This window comes from Numenius arquata, chromosome 6, assembly GCF_964106895.1.
Source record: "Numenius arquata chromosome 6, bNumArq3.hap1.1, whole genome shotgun sequence".
Classification (NCBI taxonomy): Eukaryota; Metazoa; Chordata; class Aves; order Charadriiformes; family Scolopacidae; genus Numenius; species Numenius arquata.
In genome coordinates, this window is record NC_133581.1 from 35915103 (window position 1) to 35932031 (window position 16929).

At 42.4% G+C, this 16929-nt stretch overlaps 1 protein-coding gene across 4 annotated transcripts in view; it reads left to right on the forward strand.

Annotated features, from left to right (window-relative positions):
- The window catches only part of IFTAP (intraflagellar transport associated protein), a 48733-nt gene that overhangs the window by 15781 nt on the left and 16023 nt on the right, over positions 1 to 16929 (forward strand). For 2 of the 4 annotated variants that reach the window (XM_074149556.1, XM_074149560.1), the window contains exons 3-5: positions 9885 to 10042; positions 11485 to 11556; positions 12502 to 12559. In XM_074149556.1, coding sequence (XP_074005657.1) covers positions 9885 to 10042; positions 11485 to 11556; positions 12502 to 12559 — 288 coding nt within the window. The remainder of the gene's footprint in view (positions 1 to 9884; positions 10043 to 11484; positions 11557 to 12501; positions 12560 to 16929) is intronic. The other 2 variants (XM_074149559.1, XM_074149561.1) reach the window with 1 other exon arrangement.

The following is a 16929-nucleotide window of genomic DNA, read 5'->3' on the forward strand; positions in this document are numbered from 1 at the left end:
TTTTGCTCTGTTTCATATACCTCGTGCTGCCTGGCTTTGCACTGTCGCCTGAGGACTTTGATCAGAGCCCTCTCTAAGCAAACTGAACCTTGGAAACACACTTGGTAGCCTCAGTGCTGCTGCTTAGATGCTTCTGCGCCAAAGAAGCTGTCAAACGGAGGAAGCTGTAAAGTGGCCACTTCTCTGCTTCCAGGTGGCCCGCGAGAGCCCTCGTCTGTGTCGTGAGTGGATTGATTCCATTCCCCGGTGAGAGCTGAGCGATGTGTTTAGTTCACAGTCCATTTGAGGGTAGCTGTCTGCTTCCTTTTTAACCACTTTCAGGAAAAACAACTTTAAACTTCCTACATAAGTGTCAAGTGGAGGCACTTTACAAATGTGAGTCTTAGCAGCAGAAAACTATATAAGAAATGACAGTAAATTCACTTTAATTTTAAAAATGGACCAATAGGACAACGCTGACCCCAAGAGAAATTTGAAGCCTTCTTCCTATGAGTGGATTTGCCAATAAAAGGAACTTGGCAGTTCAGTAAAACTAATTAAATTAATCTGTCATCCCTAGGGAACTTAAACAGGGCATGAAATAGGGAAATGGCATCAATTCAGAGCTTTTTATTGATGTGTTGTGCTGAATCATTGGAAAGAATTGGTTGGGAGAAAAAAATTGCAATTTTCTATTGATCATAAATTTGGTAGCTATCTCTATGTAACCTTCATTCAATAGAGTATAAAATCAAACATTGTACAGAGCCCCTGAAATAGGGATGCAAACATAATAGATTATTTTTGAAATAATAAGAGCGGATCTGGTTTATGGATATTTGTTGGCCTTAGATCTCATTGGTATTTGCTAAGGAAAGTATTTCATCTTCATCTTCAGAATTATTTCATCTTCATCTTCAAAATTAGGCGTAAAGAGGGGAAGTGACTAGTGTGTGTTTGCACAGTCGCTCACTGGCAGCACCAGATAAGGACAGAGGCACTTGGACTTCTGGGAAGTTCAACAAGCCTGGAACAGTAATGCTGCTCTAATAGCAATTACTTGTTCTTTTCTGTGATACCTTTATTAATAAAGATTTTGTAAAGATTGTTTCAGGTGGAGAAAAATGTATTTTCATTCTGTTACATAATTTAGATTTTCTAGAATGTAGAAGAGGAAAAATACTTAATAATTTTTCTGTTGATACTTTGATACAGGTTCCATCCTGTAGCTACATACTGGCTGTGGCTGAATTCTGTAGTACCATAAAGTACAGTAACACAGAAGGAACTCTTGCTCTAGCTCATCACCTTGCCTTGAGAGGCATCGAAGTCTGCTAAATGCAGCTGTTGGCCAAGTTTCCTGTCATTGCAGTGAGGTGAGGAAGCACTGTTAGCCCTTTTTTCCAGATGTGGAGATGACACAAAGCAAATAGTGTCAGAGATCAGAGCCTTATAATGGCTCGACAGGAAGAAAAATGGAGTGACCTCATTTCCAATTTAATGCTGAACTCTTTATAGTATTGTGTGCTTTTCTGTGTCCGGTATAAAATATAAAAATCATAGATCACATATCCAGTATAAAATATAAAATCACATAGAAATGCCTAATTTTGAGAAAGTAGATATTTGCCTTTTAAAAAAACTAATGTATTTTTGAAGATGCATTAATGTCTTAAGTATAATATCCAAAATCGAACATTTTTAAAACTCTTGGGCTCTCTGACATTTTATTAATTTGTTCCCACCTGCTGTAATCTTTTTATGATATTATTTGTTAAGAAAGGAGTACTTTGTATGGACATGTCAGATGCTTTTAATTCTATACAATTCACTTGTTTCTCACAGCGCTGATCTACTTACCTGCTAGTGCTGAATTCTTCCAGAACACAACTACACAGAAGTTTTTCAATATAAATTCTGTCCTGATTTATTAGTATATCACTTGCTCTTTTAAAGTGTTCTCAACATAAGTATTTAATGTAGTCTCCTTGTGCTGAGGATGAATTTAAGCACATTTGTGGTTGCTTTGACTGTAAAAAAGAAAAAAAATAAAAGCAAATGTAACAAGCACAGTGCTTATTTAAGTAATAAACTCAAATACATTCTGTTTCTTTTAGCTAAGGTTCAAAGTACGGCTTTTGTCATCACCTGTTGGAATAAGCAGGATTTTGCTAATGGCACACTGATGAAATGGTCAAATGCACGTTTACCTTGTTATTTAACTGACTGCATTACAATAGTCAAAAGGAGAAGGTATCTGGCGACAACACTGCTGAACCGTGGAAGAATAATACATATTTTGAAATTATCTGCTGGGGTGAGTGTGGTACAAACAGGAAATAGTGCCCCTTTCCTTACCCTGACAGTCTGCGGCACAAAAGAGACGTAGATATCGATGCAGATAAACACTGCATAAAGCCAGAACACAGAGGTTCCAGTAAGGAAAAAGGGAGAGATACTGATACAGCAAAAGAATAGTTAAAACTGTTGAAAACTAAGAGCCGAGTGAATTTTGAAGAAGTATTGCTGTGCATTAAGCTAAAGCAGGTGTGTGAGAGCGGCTGAGATATACTTGAGGGTAACAGTCATTTGTCTTTCCCCTGAAGGTGCACATACCAAAAAAAAAAAGTTTTCCTGTCTGTTTTTTAAACATACTGCGGTAAAGCAAGTATCCAAAACCGGCAGTCAAAGTCATAACTGGGACTTAAGAGTTTACCCTTTTAAGTCAGGAACAGTCCCACTGAAGTTCCTTGTCCCAGCCCATGGGATATGTATTTATCCTAGCTGAGGACGTGGGGGAGGGAAATTTCCTTAGAAAATTGGCATTCCTCAGAATCAAACCAAGCCCATATTACTGATTATAGTAGAAGTTGACCTTTTTCGAAGGGAAAAAAGAGGTAGACGATACTTTTTGCTGATTTTTTGTCATTTAATCAGGGTAAGATCAACGACATTAGGGAAAAAGGCCGCCCCAGCTGATGCAGAGAGGGAAGATTCCATGGGCATGAACGAGTTGCTCTCACTGCCGTGAAGAGAAAGGGATTTGACAGCAAAAAATGCCCTTGTTAATTAGAGGTGAAGTTTAGAAATGGAAGATCACAATGTTTGATGTTGGACTTTCAAGATGTGTTACAAATATTGATTTACACACTTGGGCAAGTAAGCTGTTATTTTCTCTGCTGTAGACATCAAGTTGCTTTGACAAAAGAGTTCCGATGGCTCAGTGTGAAGTCGCTGCCATCAAAATCAGTGAGGGTTTTGATTGAGTGAGATTGGGATGGGACTTTAGGAAATCAGATACCCAGGGGACATACAATTCAGATGCTGAGATGCAGATAGGATATAGTGTCTATGGAACATCCACTGCCTCTCTGGGTGGAAGCAGGGGGCCGGGCAGGAGGCCCTAAGACTCTTAAAACACCACTATATTAATAAAGTTGAGGTGCCTGAATTGCACCTTATGAACAGGCGTATAGGTCCCTGATGCTGAAATCCTTCAGGTACTTACCGGATGGGATGCTTGGGCTTTTTGTCGTGAAAAGTTGGACAAACGGCATTGATTTTCCATGCATTTAAATACATGGAAAGGGGAAGATAGCCCAAGAATGTAAATCAGAGCAGGTTTTCCAGGCTAAGCAACTTTAAAATAAAACACTATGTCCTGTCCTCAGCTGGGCGATGTACGAGCAGAGGGAGGCTGCGAGTTTTGATTGGGTTAGTGCAGAAAATCTGGGAGCTGTTTTGATTGAATTATCAAAAAGAAATAGAAGGCTTAAAAAATTATCTCCCCAACAAATTGGATTTTCGGCCTTGATATTTGTTTTTTCCTCTTACAGCTTGGCATTTAGGGTAAACGAACTCAGCACCATACAGTGGTTTACATACTTGCAAGTAGGTAAATCCTGGTACTTTTCCTACAGCTGCGGTCTTTTGAACATCTCCAAAGGATATTTTGTGGAAACATTTCAGTGAGGGGGTTTGTTCTTATTTTAAAATGTGGCTGTTTGCCAGGATGATGTGTTTGAAGAATGGAGACGGTGAACGAACGTGCAATTTGTACTTGTGACCTCTGTGCGAGACAGTTATCGTGCTACTGGGAGTAAAATTATTTTGTGTTCAGGAGCCCTGCAAAAAGTCACTGTGTTATTTGAATCCCAGGTTTTCCATCAAGGCATAACTTGGAAGGGATTTAAGGGATTCACAGACCTTCTGCCGGCCCTCAGTCCAGTATTTTGAGGACAAAAGAAGTAAACTGGAACTTAGAACAGTAGCTTTGCTGTTTAATTTTCTTTTTTTTTTATTATTAAAGAAGCCTGCTTATCATTCTCACTTGATTTTTGTTTTTGGAGTGAATTTATTGAATTGCAAAAAGGAGGGAAATACCTGGTAGTTGTATTGTTTTGTCCAGTGTCTTATCCCAAGTCAGGCTTTACATGGTATATTATTGATTGCTGTGTTGAAATGTTTAAAACCATGAGACTTTTATCATTATTTTGGGGCTACTGTTTCACATAACAGATTTCACTGATGCGAAGTTTTTCCTGATAATCCTGGTAACTCTCTTCTCTGGCTTTGTGATCAGTGACTCCATTATTCTTTGAAATATGTAAGTGATCAGTGGATATTTTCAAATGATTCCCTTCCAAATTGGAAGACAAAGAGGATTTTAAACAATATAGAGGATAAGTAGCAGGGGAGAAAAAAAAATACCAAGCTGGATATACTTGCTGATAGAAACATGTTTCTGAAGTGTTGTCATGGTTTCGTCTGGGATGGGGGTGACTTTCTTGCTGGCAGCTGGAGCAGTGCTGTGGTTTGGACTGGGATGGGAACAGTGTGACAGGGCACTGGTGTTCCTGGCTGTCTCTGAGCTCTCGAGGCTTTTTCTGCTCCTCACTCCACCCCAGCGATGGGCTGGGAGGGGACACGGCTGGGACAGCTGACCCCAACTGACCCCAGGGATGTCCCACGCCATGGAATGTCATGGTCAGTGTATAAAGGCAGGGGAGGACATTTAGGGCCACGAAGATGCTGCAAGGGCTGGAGCCCCTCTGCTGTGAGGACAGGCTGAGAGAGTTGGGGGGGGTTCAGCCTGGAGAAGAGAAGGCTCCGGGGAGACCTTAGAGCCCCTTCCAGGAAAGGGCTTCCAGAAAGCTGGGGAGGGACTCTTGATCAGGGAGTGGAGCAATAGGACGAGGGGGAATGGTATTACACTGGAAGAGGGGAGATTGAGATGAGATCTGGGGAAGAAATTCTTTGCTGTGAGGGTGGTGAGACGCTGGCCCAGGTTGCCCCGAGAAGCTGTGGCTGCCCCATCCCTGGAGGGGTTCAAGGCCAGGTTGGACGGGGCTTTGAGCAACCTGGTGTGGTGGGAGGTGTCCCTGCCCAGGGCAGGGGGGGGAACTGGATGATCTTTAATGTCCCTTCCAACCCAAACCATTCTATGATTCCATGATTCTATGGTTTGGAGTCATGGTGTTTGTCTTCCCCAGTAACCATTACACCTGACGGAGCCCGGCTTTCCTGGGGATGGCCGAACACCCGCCTGCCCACAGGGAGCAGGGAATGAATTCGAATTCCTTGTTTTGCTTTGCTTGTGTGCACGGCTTTTGCTCTACCTATTAAACTGTCTTTATCTCAGCCCAGGAGTTTTTTCTCACTTTTACTCCCAGCTGGGGGGAGTGAGCGAGCGGCGCGGTGGTCCTGGCTGCTGGCTGGGGTTGAACCAGGACGAGTCTGCAACACCCTTTCCAGTGCCACACAGTTATGGTGGATACTGCTCTTGAGAGGCTCAGATTTACTTTCCTAGGGACCTAAGCTGGCTTGTTATTTGATTGTTAAGGTACTGACAGTGGAATTTCTGAAAAGTAAGACTGGAAAACTGTCTGCAGAGTGAATATGTGACTCTTTCCATCAGTTCAGCCTTCTGGTTCTGCTATTTTTTCTTGTGTTTGTATCCCTTATTTTGGACTTTTGTCACGTGCTGTAAAGGCCAGTGTTGTACATCTGGGTCTTGGCAGGTTGAGAACTGTGACTGTGAGTTATCAATTAGCCAATTATCACCTAGTCAGGGGGAAGGCAGAGTGATCCTCTTGCTGGCTTGAATGTGATCCTTCCTCCTTCCCCTTCTCTTTCAAAAGTAAGGACAGGAGCGGTTTAAATTCAGAACACTGCCAAAGGAATTCAGATGTGATATTTCTCTGCAGACTGTAGTTTCTTTAAATTTAGAACAATTTGTGTGTGTTGTTTTTACTAATATATTTTGAGGTCATGACTGTTACTGCTCCAAGAGAGCCAGTTATGTGATGCGTACATTGAGAAGCTATAGGTGTCAGTAGTTACTTTGGACATCTGAAGGTGGATCTTACTGGCCCTGGGGGACGGTGCTTGAGGCCAGCAACGCAATCTTTGATTCACCTCCCGCCTCCAATGTCTGTGGCACAGCCGATACTCTCTCCGCAGCACGCATTCAGGCATGTCACAACCGCTCTGGGTTGCTTAGACTTTTTTTTTTTTTCCTTTCTAAATTTTTCTTCACTTGCGGTCCTGAATCTAGTATGACAACTCATTGCAGTTGTGAGCATTTATCAAATGTAATGTTTAATAGTGTATAACCCAACAACGCTCCAATGGTTTTAACCAGAAAAAAGCTTCTGACAGTAGTTTAGACAGATCTCTTAGGAAAAGGGGTAGCGCTTCTAGCTGCAGTCTAGGGTTGGTAAATGGCACATAAATAGCATGAATGCACTTGATTTCTTATTAGCTCATTTAATCTATCTAGCTTTTTAACTGTGACAATAGCTCGGCTGTCCAGAAAGTCTATAACCTAATAAAGTAAGTTTGTCAGCTCATGTGTGCTGTCTAATTGTAACTGTCCAACTACGTGTCATAGGTCTTTTGATGCTAAAAATTACGTTATTTTATTTGGAGAATTCAGAACCTGTATTTCAGAGAGGGATGATCTGATTCATATCCCAGAAGAACGACCACAGCGGTATCCAAGACAGGCACGGGCTGGTTCAAGATGATCATGTTTATTCAGAGCCGGTCGGTGGTATGAATTGTGTTGCTGCTCATACCAGTTGATGATGCCTTTTGAATCTCCGTTGATCTGGCTGAGAGCAGTGCATGGCTTCCAGAAGCTTGTTCTCCTCATACATAAAGGCTCCTGATGTGCACAGGGAGGATACCGGGTCCTCTGTCCTTATCGTTACTCTTTAGGTCTCCATGTGTTTGGCTGCATAATTTGCTAGTACACACAAACTCTGAAATGCATTAATATCCTTTTGTGGCTTGTCAGGCTTTAGTATAAAACTTGTCAATTCTTAATGTAAAATAGGAAGCCCATCCTGTTTTACCACTACAATAACAAAAGCTTGAAGCTTTTCGAGCTGGTCATCTAGTTCTTCCTATAAAGTAGGGTGACAGTAAAAATATCTTCAAATAGTGGATGACCATTTTACCTGTCAAGAACTTAAAAGAGGGTTTCCTATGAGATCCTGCTGCATTTCCATGGTGTGAAACAGAGACTGTGTAGGAAGAAGAGATTGCCCATAGGTACTGCTGTTTCCAAATAATATCTTAGGAAAGTACTTGCTGAAAAAGCAGGGAGAAGCCAGATATTATAGCAAAAGACCAGGGATTTAGGAATTATTCAGAGGATCCATCTGTGGTCTGAACATTAAAATCTATTTGCTAATTGCTTTGGTCTGGTGCAATTTACTTTCTGTGAACCTTGACTCATGTGAGTGTGGCCTTTAGGTTGTGCCCAGGCTGCCAGCCCTTCCTGTGTGTCACTGCAGCACACAGCTCTCCCTGGGGATTAATAACTCTTTGGTGGATGGCTCAATGTAGTAACCCCAAGGACATCATTAAAACTCTCCACAAGAATAACTTCAATGCCTGTAACATGTAATTATGCTTTAGAAATGCACTGAAGTGCTTCTTATTTTTACAAAGTAGATTTTTCAAACTAAACCCAGGAAACTGTTAAATGAGCATTTATTTTTCATTAAGAACATGCGGTGTGAAGTTTATTGGAATTGATTGTCCTATAGCTGCTCTGTATTTGATAATGGGACTTTTAAAATAAAAAGTCCTGCACTTTTATTTTGGCCACGATTAGACTATTTTTTGCCGTGTTGAAGGAAAAAAAACTACTCATCATGGGTTCAGAAGTCCATACTTCCCTGCACGTACCTGTACTGGTCTGGAATCGGCTCCTGGATCCCGTCTACTGTTGGGATTTCATTTGATGGTCACCTGTCTGCAATCTAATTCTGCTCCGTGCTCCATGGACCTGGCTGGTAGGACAGTCAGAAGCCCTAATAATTGTCTTAACTTTGCACTTATTGTCCAAGGAGTGATTAAAGGTCTTAAAGATATCACAAGCTGTCATTGAAAGACTCACCTCTGTTTCTGAATACTTCCTTATTTTCAGTGAGGGCCCAATTAGCCCCTGTTAATGCATAAAATAAACATGAGAGAAGTTATTCCAACCTTCCATCAGTGCACCGGCGAAACATTTTTCCAGCCTGTCTTTCAAGCCCAAAGGAATCCCCTTGGGGAGTGAACCCTGCTTGAATATCTGTATTTAATCTTTAATATCAGGAGCTAGAGCTCTGGCAGTTAAATATCACTGGCGGGCTGCTGTTTGTGATTCCGATTCCAATAAAAAAATACTTACAAAAGTTTCCTGCACAGTCAAATTGCTGATGTAGGGAGGAAATCAAATTGGTCAGAAGGTAAGTCAAGACCATACTGTAGTTGTTAAACACTGAAAGCAGCAGCGCCTGAAGAAATCAGGTGGAATTAGGTGTTTACTGACTAAAGACCCAGGGGCCAGGTTCTAGGGCCTGTCGGGGCATCTCACTGCATGGTCTGCACTGGTGGAGGTTCTGGCAGTGGTGCCCATGGACAGCTGAGAGCTCTGGAGTGCTGGCCTGGGGTGACTCATGGCCAGGACCAGCATCGGCTCTGACAAGAGCTGCCGGGGCTCGCTTTTAGATGAGAAAACACGGGCATTTTCAAACGGTTGTGGAAACCGCACACGTTGCACACGTTTGGGCTGATAGTCACTATAAACAGGTGATACTGAGATATTGAGGCAGAAAATACAAGAACTACTCCATTTTTGGACCAGATCATTGCTGTATTTTTGGACCAGATCATCACTGCTCATCATCATGACAATCAGAATCCTTTCCCTTGCTTGGTGAGAAGGAACGCCCTCGGTCAGGCGTGTCGGGAAGATGTGCACTGGAACTGCTTCAGGGACCAGGGGATTTTGTGAGCCCGAGTCTCACATAAGCACAGCTGCTGGGCTTTTAAAACTGGACCTGTGAGCGTTGGGAGTGTGTGTCAGTGTTGGGGAATGAGGAGGGGTTTCTGCTTTTCATTCTAAAAGTGTACATCTCCAATATCTCGGCGGAGTGCGGGCTTATCGTGGTATCGCGGGGAAGAGACCCTTCACACGTGTTGGTGTTTGCTGTGTCAGGTGAAGGCGTGGGCACAAATGTTATGTGCCGATTTGTGCAGCATTCAGAGAGCATTGAAACAAAATTTTAAAATAAAAGCTAAGGTGTAACCTTGCTCTTGCCTTTTTGGGTATTTTCAGCTCTGGGTTTGTTTTATCAAGTTTTCTGTATATTGTATAAGCTTTTGAGGCAATGAATTCTTCAGAATTGAGGAACAGGTGATACTCTGTGCACTTGAAGTTCAAACTGCATATTTGGTTTTATGATAAAGATTGCAAAATTCCTGTGTGTGATGCACATGGGAGCTCTGAGCATGAGAGGAAAAGTCAAGGTGTAAAATAAGTCAATTTTAGATCTAATGAAATTCACATTTTTCTTTTTCTTGGATAGTGCGTTATGTGATCTGATCTGCTGTGATTCTCCTTGCAGAGGAAGAGGGGAAGACAATTCAAGGAAGTAAAGTGGACTCCCTAAGAAAAACATTTTCTACTTCTGAATTATCAGACAGCAATAAACAGGCTGGCTCACCTGGAAGAAGCAAAGAAATGTGGGAGTCTCTTCCACCACAGATGTCAGATGAGAGTGAGGTAATGAGTTAACATTTGTCTGTGTGGACAAGCACCACATTCAAACAGAAAATGTGGGGAGATATACTGTCCAAATGTTAGAAGCCAGTGGTATTTGTCCCAATGGAGGCAAATATTTAAAATACTACCTAAGTGTGCAGTGCTTACAGAGGCACCTGTAGGGATCACGTTTGGCAGTGGCATTTGCTCTGCTGAAGAGCTTCCCTAATCTGACTAATAAATAAGGCCCCCTGCAAGGACCTTTGTAATGCTTTCCCTGACGGCCGCAGTTCACAGCAGAGGTTGGCAAAAAGGAAAAAGTCTTGGGAGTATGAACGCCAGCCTCCACAGATTTATTTTGTTTCTTGGGGATTTTAGCAAGTGCTGAATCCTGTGTTACTGCAGCTAGATTGCTTCAACTAGCTAAAGTCAACAGTAGGCAGGCCAGAGGCATTTTTAATCTTCTGAAATATATGAGATTAGGGATTTAATGTGTAGGGACAGGAAAACAACAGACATCATCTGGAGAGAGTGAGATGGAAATCTGAGTCCGCTTGTTAAGAATTTCTGCCCTCCTGCCTGAATAGCAAATAACTAAGCTGTGGTCTAGGCTGTACTCAAAAATTCCCTTCATTAAATTTTTTATTAAAAAAGAAGCAGCAGGTCATTTTGTGCAATACACAGAGCAACACGCTGAAGTGCTGTCAAATGATGGGCCTGCCAGGCCTCAGTCAAAGAGCACAAGCTGTCATTTTCCTCCCTATTAGCACATGCTTTTGATGGGGAATCGAGCAAGGCTTTTAAAGCAATCGCATTCTGTCAGTTGTTTGTGCAATAATAATAACAAGAATCTTTTTGCCATTTTCCCCATGAAGAATGTGGTTGCCTCGTTGGGATAGATTGCTTTTGGATGCCTCACTGTAGCCACTTGGACTTGGTTTTCTGCCCCATAAAGCCACGTGCAACTTCCATTATCCTTTATTTAATGAAACATCTTAATACTTGTTTTGTTGCTATAGAAAAAAAAATATGTTTTGGGCATGGCTGCACATTTTCGTCATGTCAGCAGTTTAAGAAACAAATCCAGCAACAGTGGAATGCATCAGAAAAATTGCTAGTGTGGTAGCGGGAGGAGGCAGTAATGCAGCAAGTTGGACACTGTAACTTTTAAGCCTGCCCTGAGGAAAGGAAAGAGGGAAAAACTGCTCTTGAAAGCAATGCTGCTGTTCTAAATGCTGCTTTTTAGGCATGTTGTGGTCACCTGCATTGTGGTTCCAGTTGATTCAGTGTGGTCCTATGCAGGTTTTCAGAGGATTACGTTCTGATTTCAGGAGCATTGCATTCAATTTTTAAAAACTTTTAAATAGACCATAAAGGATCTGTATGTGTAAATCAGGAGGAGCTTTGACTGTGATTTTGGTTCTGTTTCACGCATATAAGTATTTCTGCCCATCTATTGACAGACAGTGATGAATGAGAGCTGGAGAGCTGGTGTCTCTGGTGGAAATCATCTCAGTCTGTCTGAAACAGTGAAGGTGAGGTCTTCTTTCATTCTCTTGTAACTGGGGATTATGGGTAGAACATGACAGACTTTTTTGCTTTATTTATTTACAAAGTACTTAGGATTTGTTGATGTATTTCTTTCCCATCTGTGGGAAAGAAGGATGAGAGCATCACATCCAACATTTTTTTCAAGTGTTAATGAGTATGTACTTTTAAAGTGTAAAGGTTATGTAATTGTTGATGAGAATGGTGCCAAATCAGGTTGGAAAAATTAGCTAAGAGCATCTCTAATTACTGCATGGAAACGCAGAACACTACCCAGTGTGTAGAGTAGATCCTCCATGGTAACACTATTTGCACATGGGCCTTTCACTCTCACCCTGTGACTCTGTTCAGAGTGCTGCCTGAAATAAGAAATGTCTTTTCTTGTGGCATGTTTTAGACGGTTTAGACCATTTTGAAGGGACATCAGCCTGAAAAAACAGTAGTGCAATGTCCAGATGAAACACAGCAAATGTAATAATTCTTTGCTTTTTTATTTGCCATTCAGTTCCCCATTAGTAAAGAAAAAGAGGGATGAAGCTCTACTTTGCCTGCAGCATGTATTGTCCCTGTGCCATATGCAGTGAGCTTGCAAAACTGCAGAGTAGCGTATCGTGTATCTTTGTCCTGTGAACATATTTTACTTCTCCATCTTCCCACTAACTTCCTGAAAAAGTCGCTGTACAGCTTGAGCTTCTTTCCCGGCACTGTAGCTGATATGCAGCAATTTTGGCAGCAATTTTTTGCCCATATTTGAAAGTATTTCCTTTGGGTTACACATTTCAAAGAAAACTCATCTGCTTTCTTGGAAAAATGCAGGGGAGAATGGAGAAGATGAAGGAGACAAAGTAATGATTTTTTGCTTTGCTCTAGATTGTAGTATAAGAAATGGATTTAATACATTTTAATAATTTTCCAATTCGGGGTTTTTACAGCAGGTGGACAAGTACTTAGATTTGGAAGACGTAGATACAGATGAAGAGACATGCAATGGTAGGTTTCCCCCCTGTTCATATTCACTGTCGTTGTCTGCCTTCGGATGCAAGTGTGTGGACATTGTTTAAAGCAATGGATGAAGCGATGGAATGTACCCTCAGCAAGTTTGCTGATGACACAAAACTGGGAGGGGTGGCTGACACACCAGAAGGCTGTGCCACCATACAGCGAGACCTGGACAGGCTGGAGAGTTGGGCAGAGAGGAGCCTGATGAACTTCAACAAAGGCAAGTGTAGGGTGCTGCAACCTGGGGAGGAATAACCTCCTGCACCAGGACAGGTTGGGGGTGACCTGCTGGAGAGCAGCTCTGAGGAGAAAGACCTGGGAGTCCTGGTGGACAACAGGATGACCATGAGCTGACAGTGTGCCCTTGTGGCCAAGAAGGCCAATGGCATCCTGGGGTGCATCAGGAAGAGTGTGACCAGCAGGTGGAGGGAGGTCATCCTCCCCCTCTGCTCTGCCCTGGTGGGGCCCCATCTGGAGCACTGTGTCCAGTTCTGGGCTCCCCAGTTCCAGAAGGACAGGGAACTGCTGAAGAGGGTACAGCAGAGGGCTACGAAGGTGATCAAGGGAATGGAGCATCTCTCTTAATGAGGAAAGGCTGAGGGACTTGGGTCTTTTTAGTCTGGAGCAGAGAAGGCTGAGGGGGAATCTGATCAGTGATTATAAATACTTAAAGGCAGGGTGTCAAGAGGTTGGGGCTGGTCTTTTTTCAGTGGTGCTCAGTGACAGGACAAGAGGTAACGGGCACAAACTTGAACATAGGAAGTTCCCTCTAAACATGAGGAGGAACTTCTTTCCTGTGAGGGTGGCAGAGCCCTGGAAGAGGCTGCCCAGGGAGGTGGTGGAGTCTCCTCTGGAGACATTCAAAACCTGCCTGGACATGTTCCTGTGCAACCTGCTCTGGGTGGACCTGCTCTGGCAGGGGGTTGGACTAGATGATCTCCAGAGGTCCCTTCCAACCCCATAGCTTTCTGTGATTCTGTAAAGCAATGATTCTTCTCTAAAAAAAAAAAAATGGTCTTACTCAGTTCTTCTATTGCTAGAAAGTTCCCCAAATTGCCCAAATTCCTCAAATTAAAGTACTCATTTCCTCACTCTAAGAGGTAATGAGATAATAAATTATAAAGAATATTTATTATACTGTGTTCTGGTCAACAGTTTTTTGTTTTTTCAAGATTTTCTGGAATTTACAGAACACTTCTTGTTAGCAACATTTCTACATTTTTCTGCACTTGTACTGAAATTAATTTAATTACAGAAGTTTCTCCACAAAGTAATGTGGGTGCTAAGAGAGAGTTCTATAAAATGGAAATATTTAATCAAAATGTTGTCCCTGTCTATTAAAATGATTTCATCCTGGTTTTCAAATTGATGAGACTAATTTTTAATTCACAGTGAACTTCTTCAAGAATTCCAATTATGAGCATTTTGAGTTGTGTTGAACTGTTTCATCCACCTATAATAATTTTAACTCTCCCACCTCTAAAAAGTAAATAGAAACCTGGTGTCCGTAGTTATTTGTCTGTCATAGGTGCATGTGTGGTCTTTATTACCACCGGAATTGACGACCTTTTAGTGATTAATTGTATTTTCCTCATCTACACCTGTGCCTGCACAAAGAAACCAAGCCACACAGATTACAGGATTTTCCTGAGGTCACTGAAAGAGCAGGACTTTGGTTCTCGGTTCCTCGGGTATTGCCATTTGTTTAGTCTGTCTAATCCATTAAAGATTTCATTAGTCTTTTCTGTAGGTGCAGAATTCCTGTCAAGTCAGAGGGCTTAGAGACTTCCAGTTGATGGCTATTTGGAGCTTGGCTGTAACTCACAAGTAAATAATAAACCAACATAAGCCAGGTTTACAGCAAATATTCTTTCTCCAACCTGGGCATTTCAGGAAGGGGGAGTAAGAGGACAGTCCTGTACCACGTACAGACATCAAAGGTTTCTTCTGAGTGCAGTGTTCATTGGTGCCTATTTTTTCCTTGGTAGGACATGGTTCTGTGTTTATGTCTTAAATTTTGGTAATATCTATTAAAAACCCCAGGGCTCACTGGTGGAAGCCTAAACCCATATTTCACATGTGTCCTAACGAAATGAGAATTGTCTATATCTGGTTGATGGAAGTATTGTTAGATATCCCTAGTTCAAACCAGGATTATAAGAAATAAGCCCGACACTAAAATACCAAGCAGGGCAGTGAGGAAACAAGAACTCAGCCAGAGCTTGGGGATAGCTCACTGCTTTCTGCACTGTGCCAGCCCTTGCCTCTCTCCAGCTTCTCTGTCTATTTGTATGCAAGAGTAAATGTTAATCACATACGTTTAGAAACCCCTAGTAAAATTACAGAAGTGATCATCTGCTTGGACTGTCTGGATAGCACTTTATGCAAGCCACGTTGGGAAAACTTTTCAGTTAGTGCTTTTATCGGCAATTATAAAAATGATAAACATAACATGATACTGCCACTACTGTAGATGATCAGTGGGGCTTAACTACTGGCTTTTTACATGACATTTGGTTTGGGTTTCGGTCTCTGCCCTCCTGAGCTCGTCTCATGGGCAGCACTCCCTGCACACCCTGCCTCAGCGCAGAGAGAAGTCCCGTCAGCTCCTAAGCCATCAACAGCGCTCACTAGCAATAGGAAGCATTTGGATTGTGTTTTATGGCATCAAAACACTGCATAGCCAGAAGCTAATTATTCCTGCTAAACTGTGTAAGGGAAGTCAACAGCATCCAAATTTATTCCTGGGAAACCCACAGCATAGGTCTTGCCTGAGGCTTCTTCAGTGGAGATAGTTGTTGAGTCGAGATGAAAAATTTCCTCTTGACTCCTAACTGCAGAAAATAGGACTTTAACAGTTGTCTTACATGTCAAAATGCACTTGATAGGATTCATAATAAGAGAGGTGTAATCTTGCTCCTGTAGAAACCATAGCAACAAAATCCAAATTAAAATATAAAATGGTGTCACTTCTATTGTTTGTAATAATAAAGTAATATAAAATAATATCCCTGTTGAACACCAATAAAGAACTAATTCTGAAGAATTCCAGTTAGTTTATAAGTGAGGCAAAATGTGACACAAATCTGAAAGGTGTTCTGTTGCTGGCCTTTTTAAATGCTGCCGCCTGTATGTCAGAACAAATGATAGATTTAAGACTTTGGATTGGCAGAACAAGGTAGGGCACCCAGTGAAAAGCGTCATACCTTGCTGGTAGGATTACAACAAGCTTTTCTCTCTAATATTTATTGGCAACAGTTCAGTATCTCCATACTTCATTCAGCTTCAAGGGGCACATCAGCTGAGTTAGCAACTGTACATTAATACAATAAATATTCACCCGAAAGGGGAAGTGGCTCAAAGCTGACGGTATGAAAAGCAGAGTAGAACATAGGTGTTAAAACATCCCATCTAAACCAATGCTTTTTGGGAGATGTCCTGTAAGAATCATTCTAGTGGATTTTTTTCTATATTTTTTGTTTTCAATTTATTTTCCAAAGTCACAGAATCACAGAATCTTCATGGTTGGAAAGGACCTCTGAGCTCACCCAGTCCAAACACACACACACACACACACACACACACAAGACCCCCACAATCTCGGGCACTAGAGCATGCCCTGAAGTGCCACGTCTACACGTTCCTTAAATACCTCCAGGGATGGCGACTCCACCACCTCCCTGGGCAGGCTGTTCCAGTGCCTGACCACCCTCTCAGTAAAGTCATTCTTCCTAATATCTAATCTAAACCTCCCCTGCCCCAACTTCAGACCATTTCCTCTGCTCCTGTCATTATTCCCTTGGGAGAAGAGGCCAACACCCACCTCTCTACACCCTCCTTTCAGGGAGTTGTAGAGGGCAATGAGGTCTCCCCTCAGCCTCCTCTTCTCCAAACTAAACATGCCCAGTTCCCTCAGCCTCTCCTCGTGTGACTTGTTCTCTAGACCCCTCACCAGCTTGGTGGCTCTCCTCTGGACACGCTCCAGCAGCTCCATGTCCTTCCTGGAGTGAGGGGCCCAGAACTGAACACAGCCCTCGAGGTGAGGCCTCACCAGTGCCCAGTACAAGTCCAATGTCTTTTAAGGTGTGAATGAATACAGCTGCTTCTTACAAAAATCAAAGCAGCCCATAGATTTGGCCAGTGTGAAAATTCCTTGTAGCTGTTTTCATTAGACGGCACCGGGCTGAGAGCCTGAAACCAGGGCAGTGCTTTGCATTGTGGGCCTTTGGCACAGCAAACCGTGACTGGCAAAGGAAAATTGCTGCCCTAAACCATAGCTTTAGTGCATCCTGTAGAGACAGCGTGCGTATGGTGGGCTGTTTAATCGCTCTTTCTCACTGAATTTAATCTGTAACTGTAAG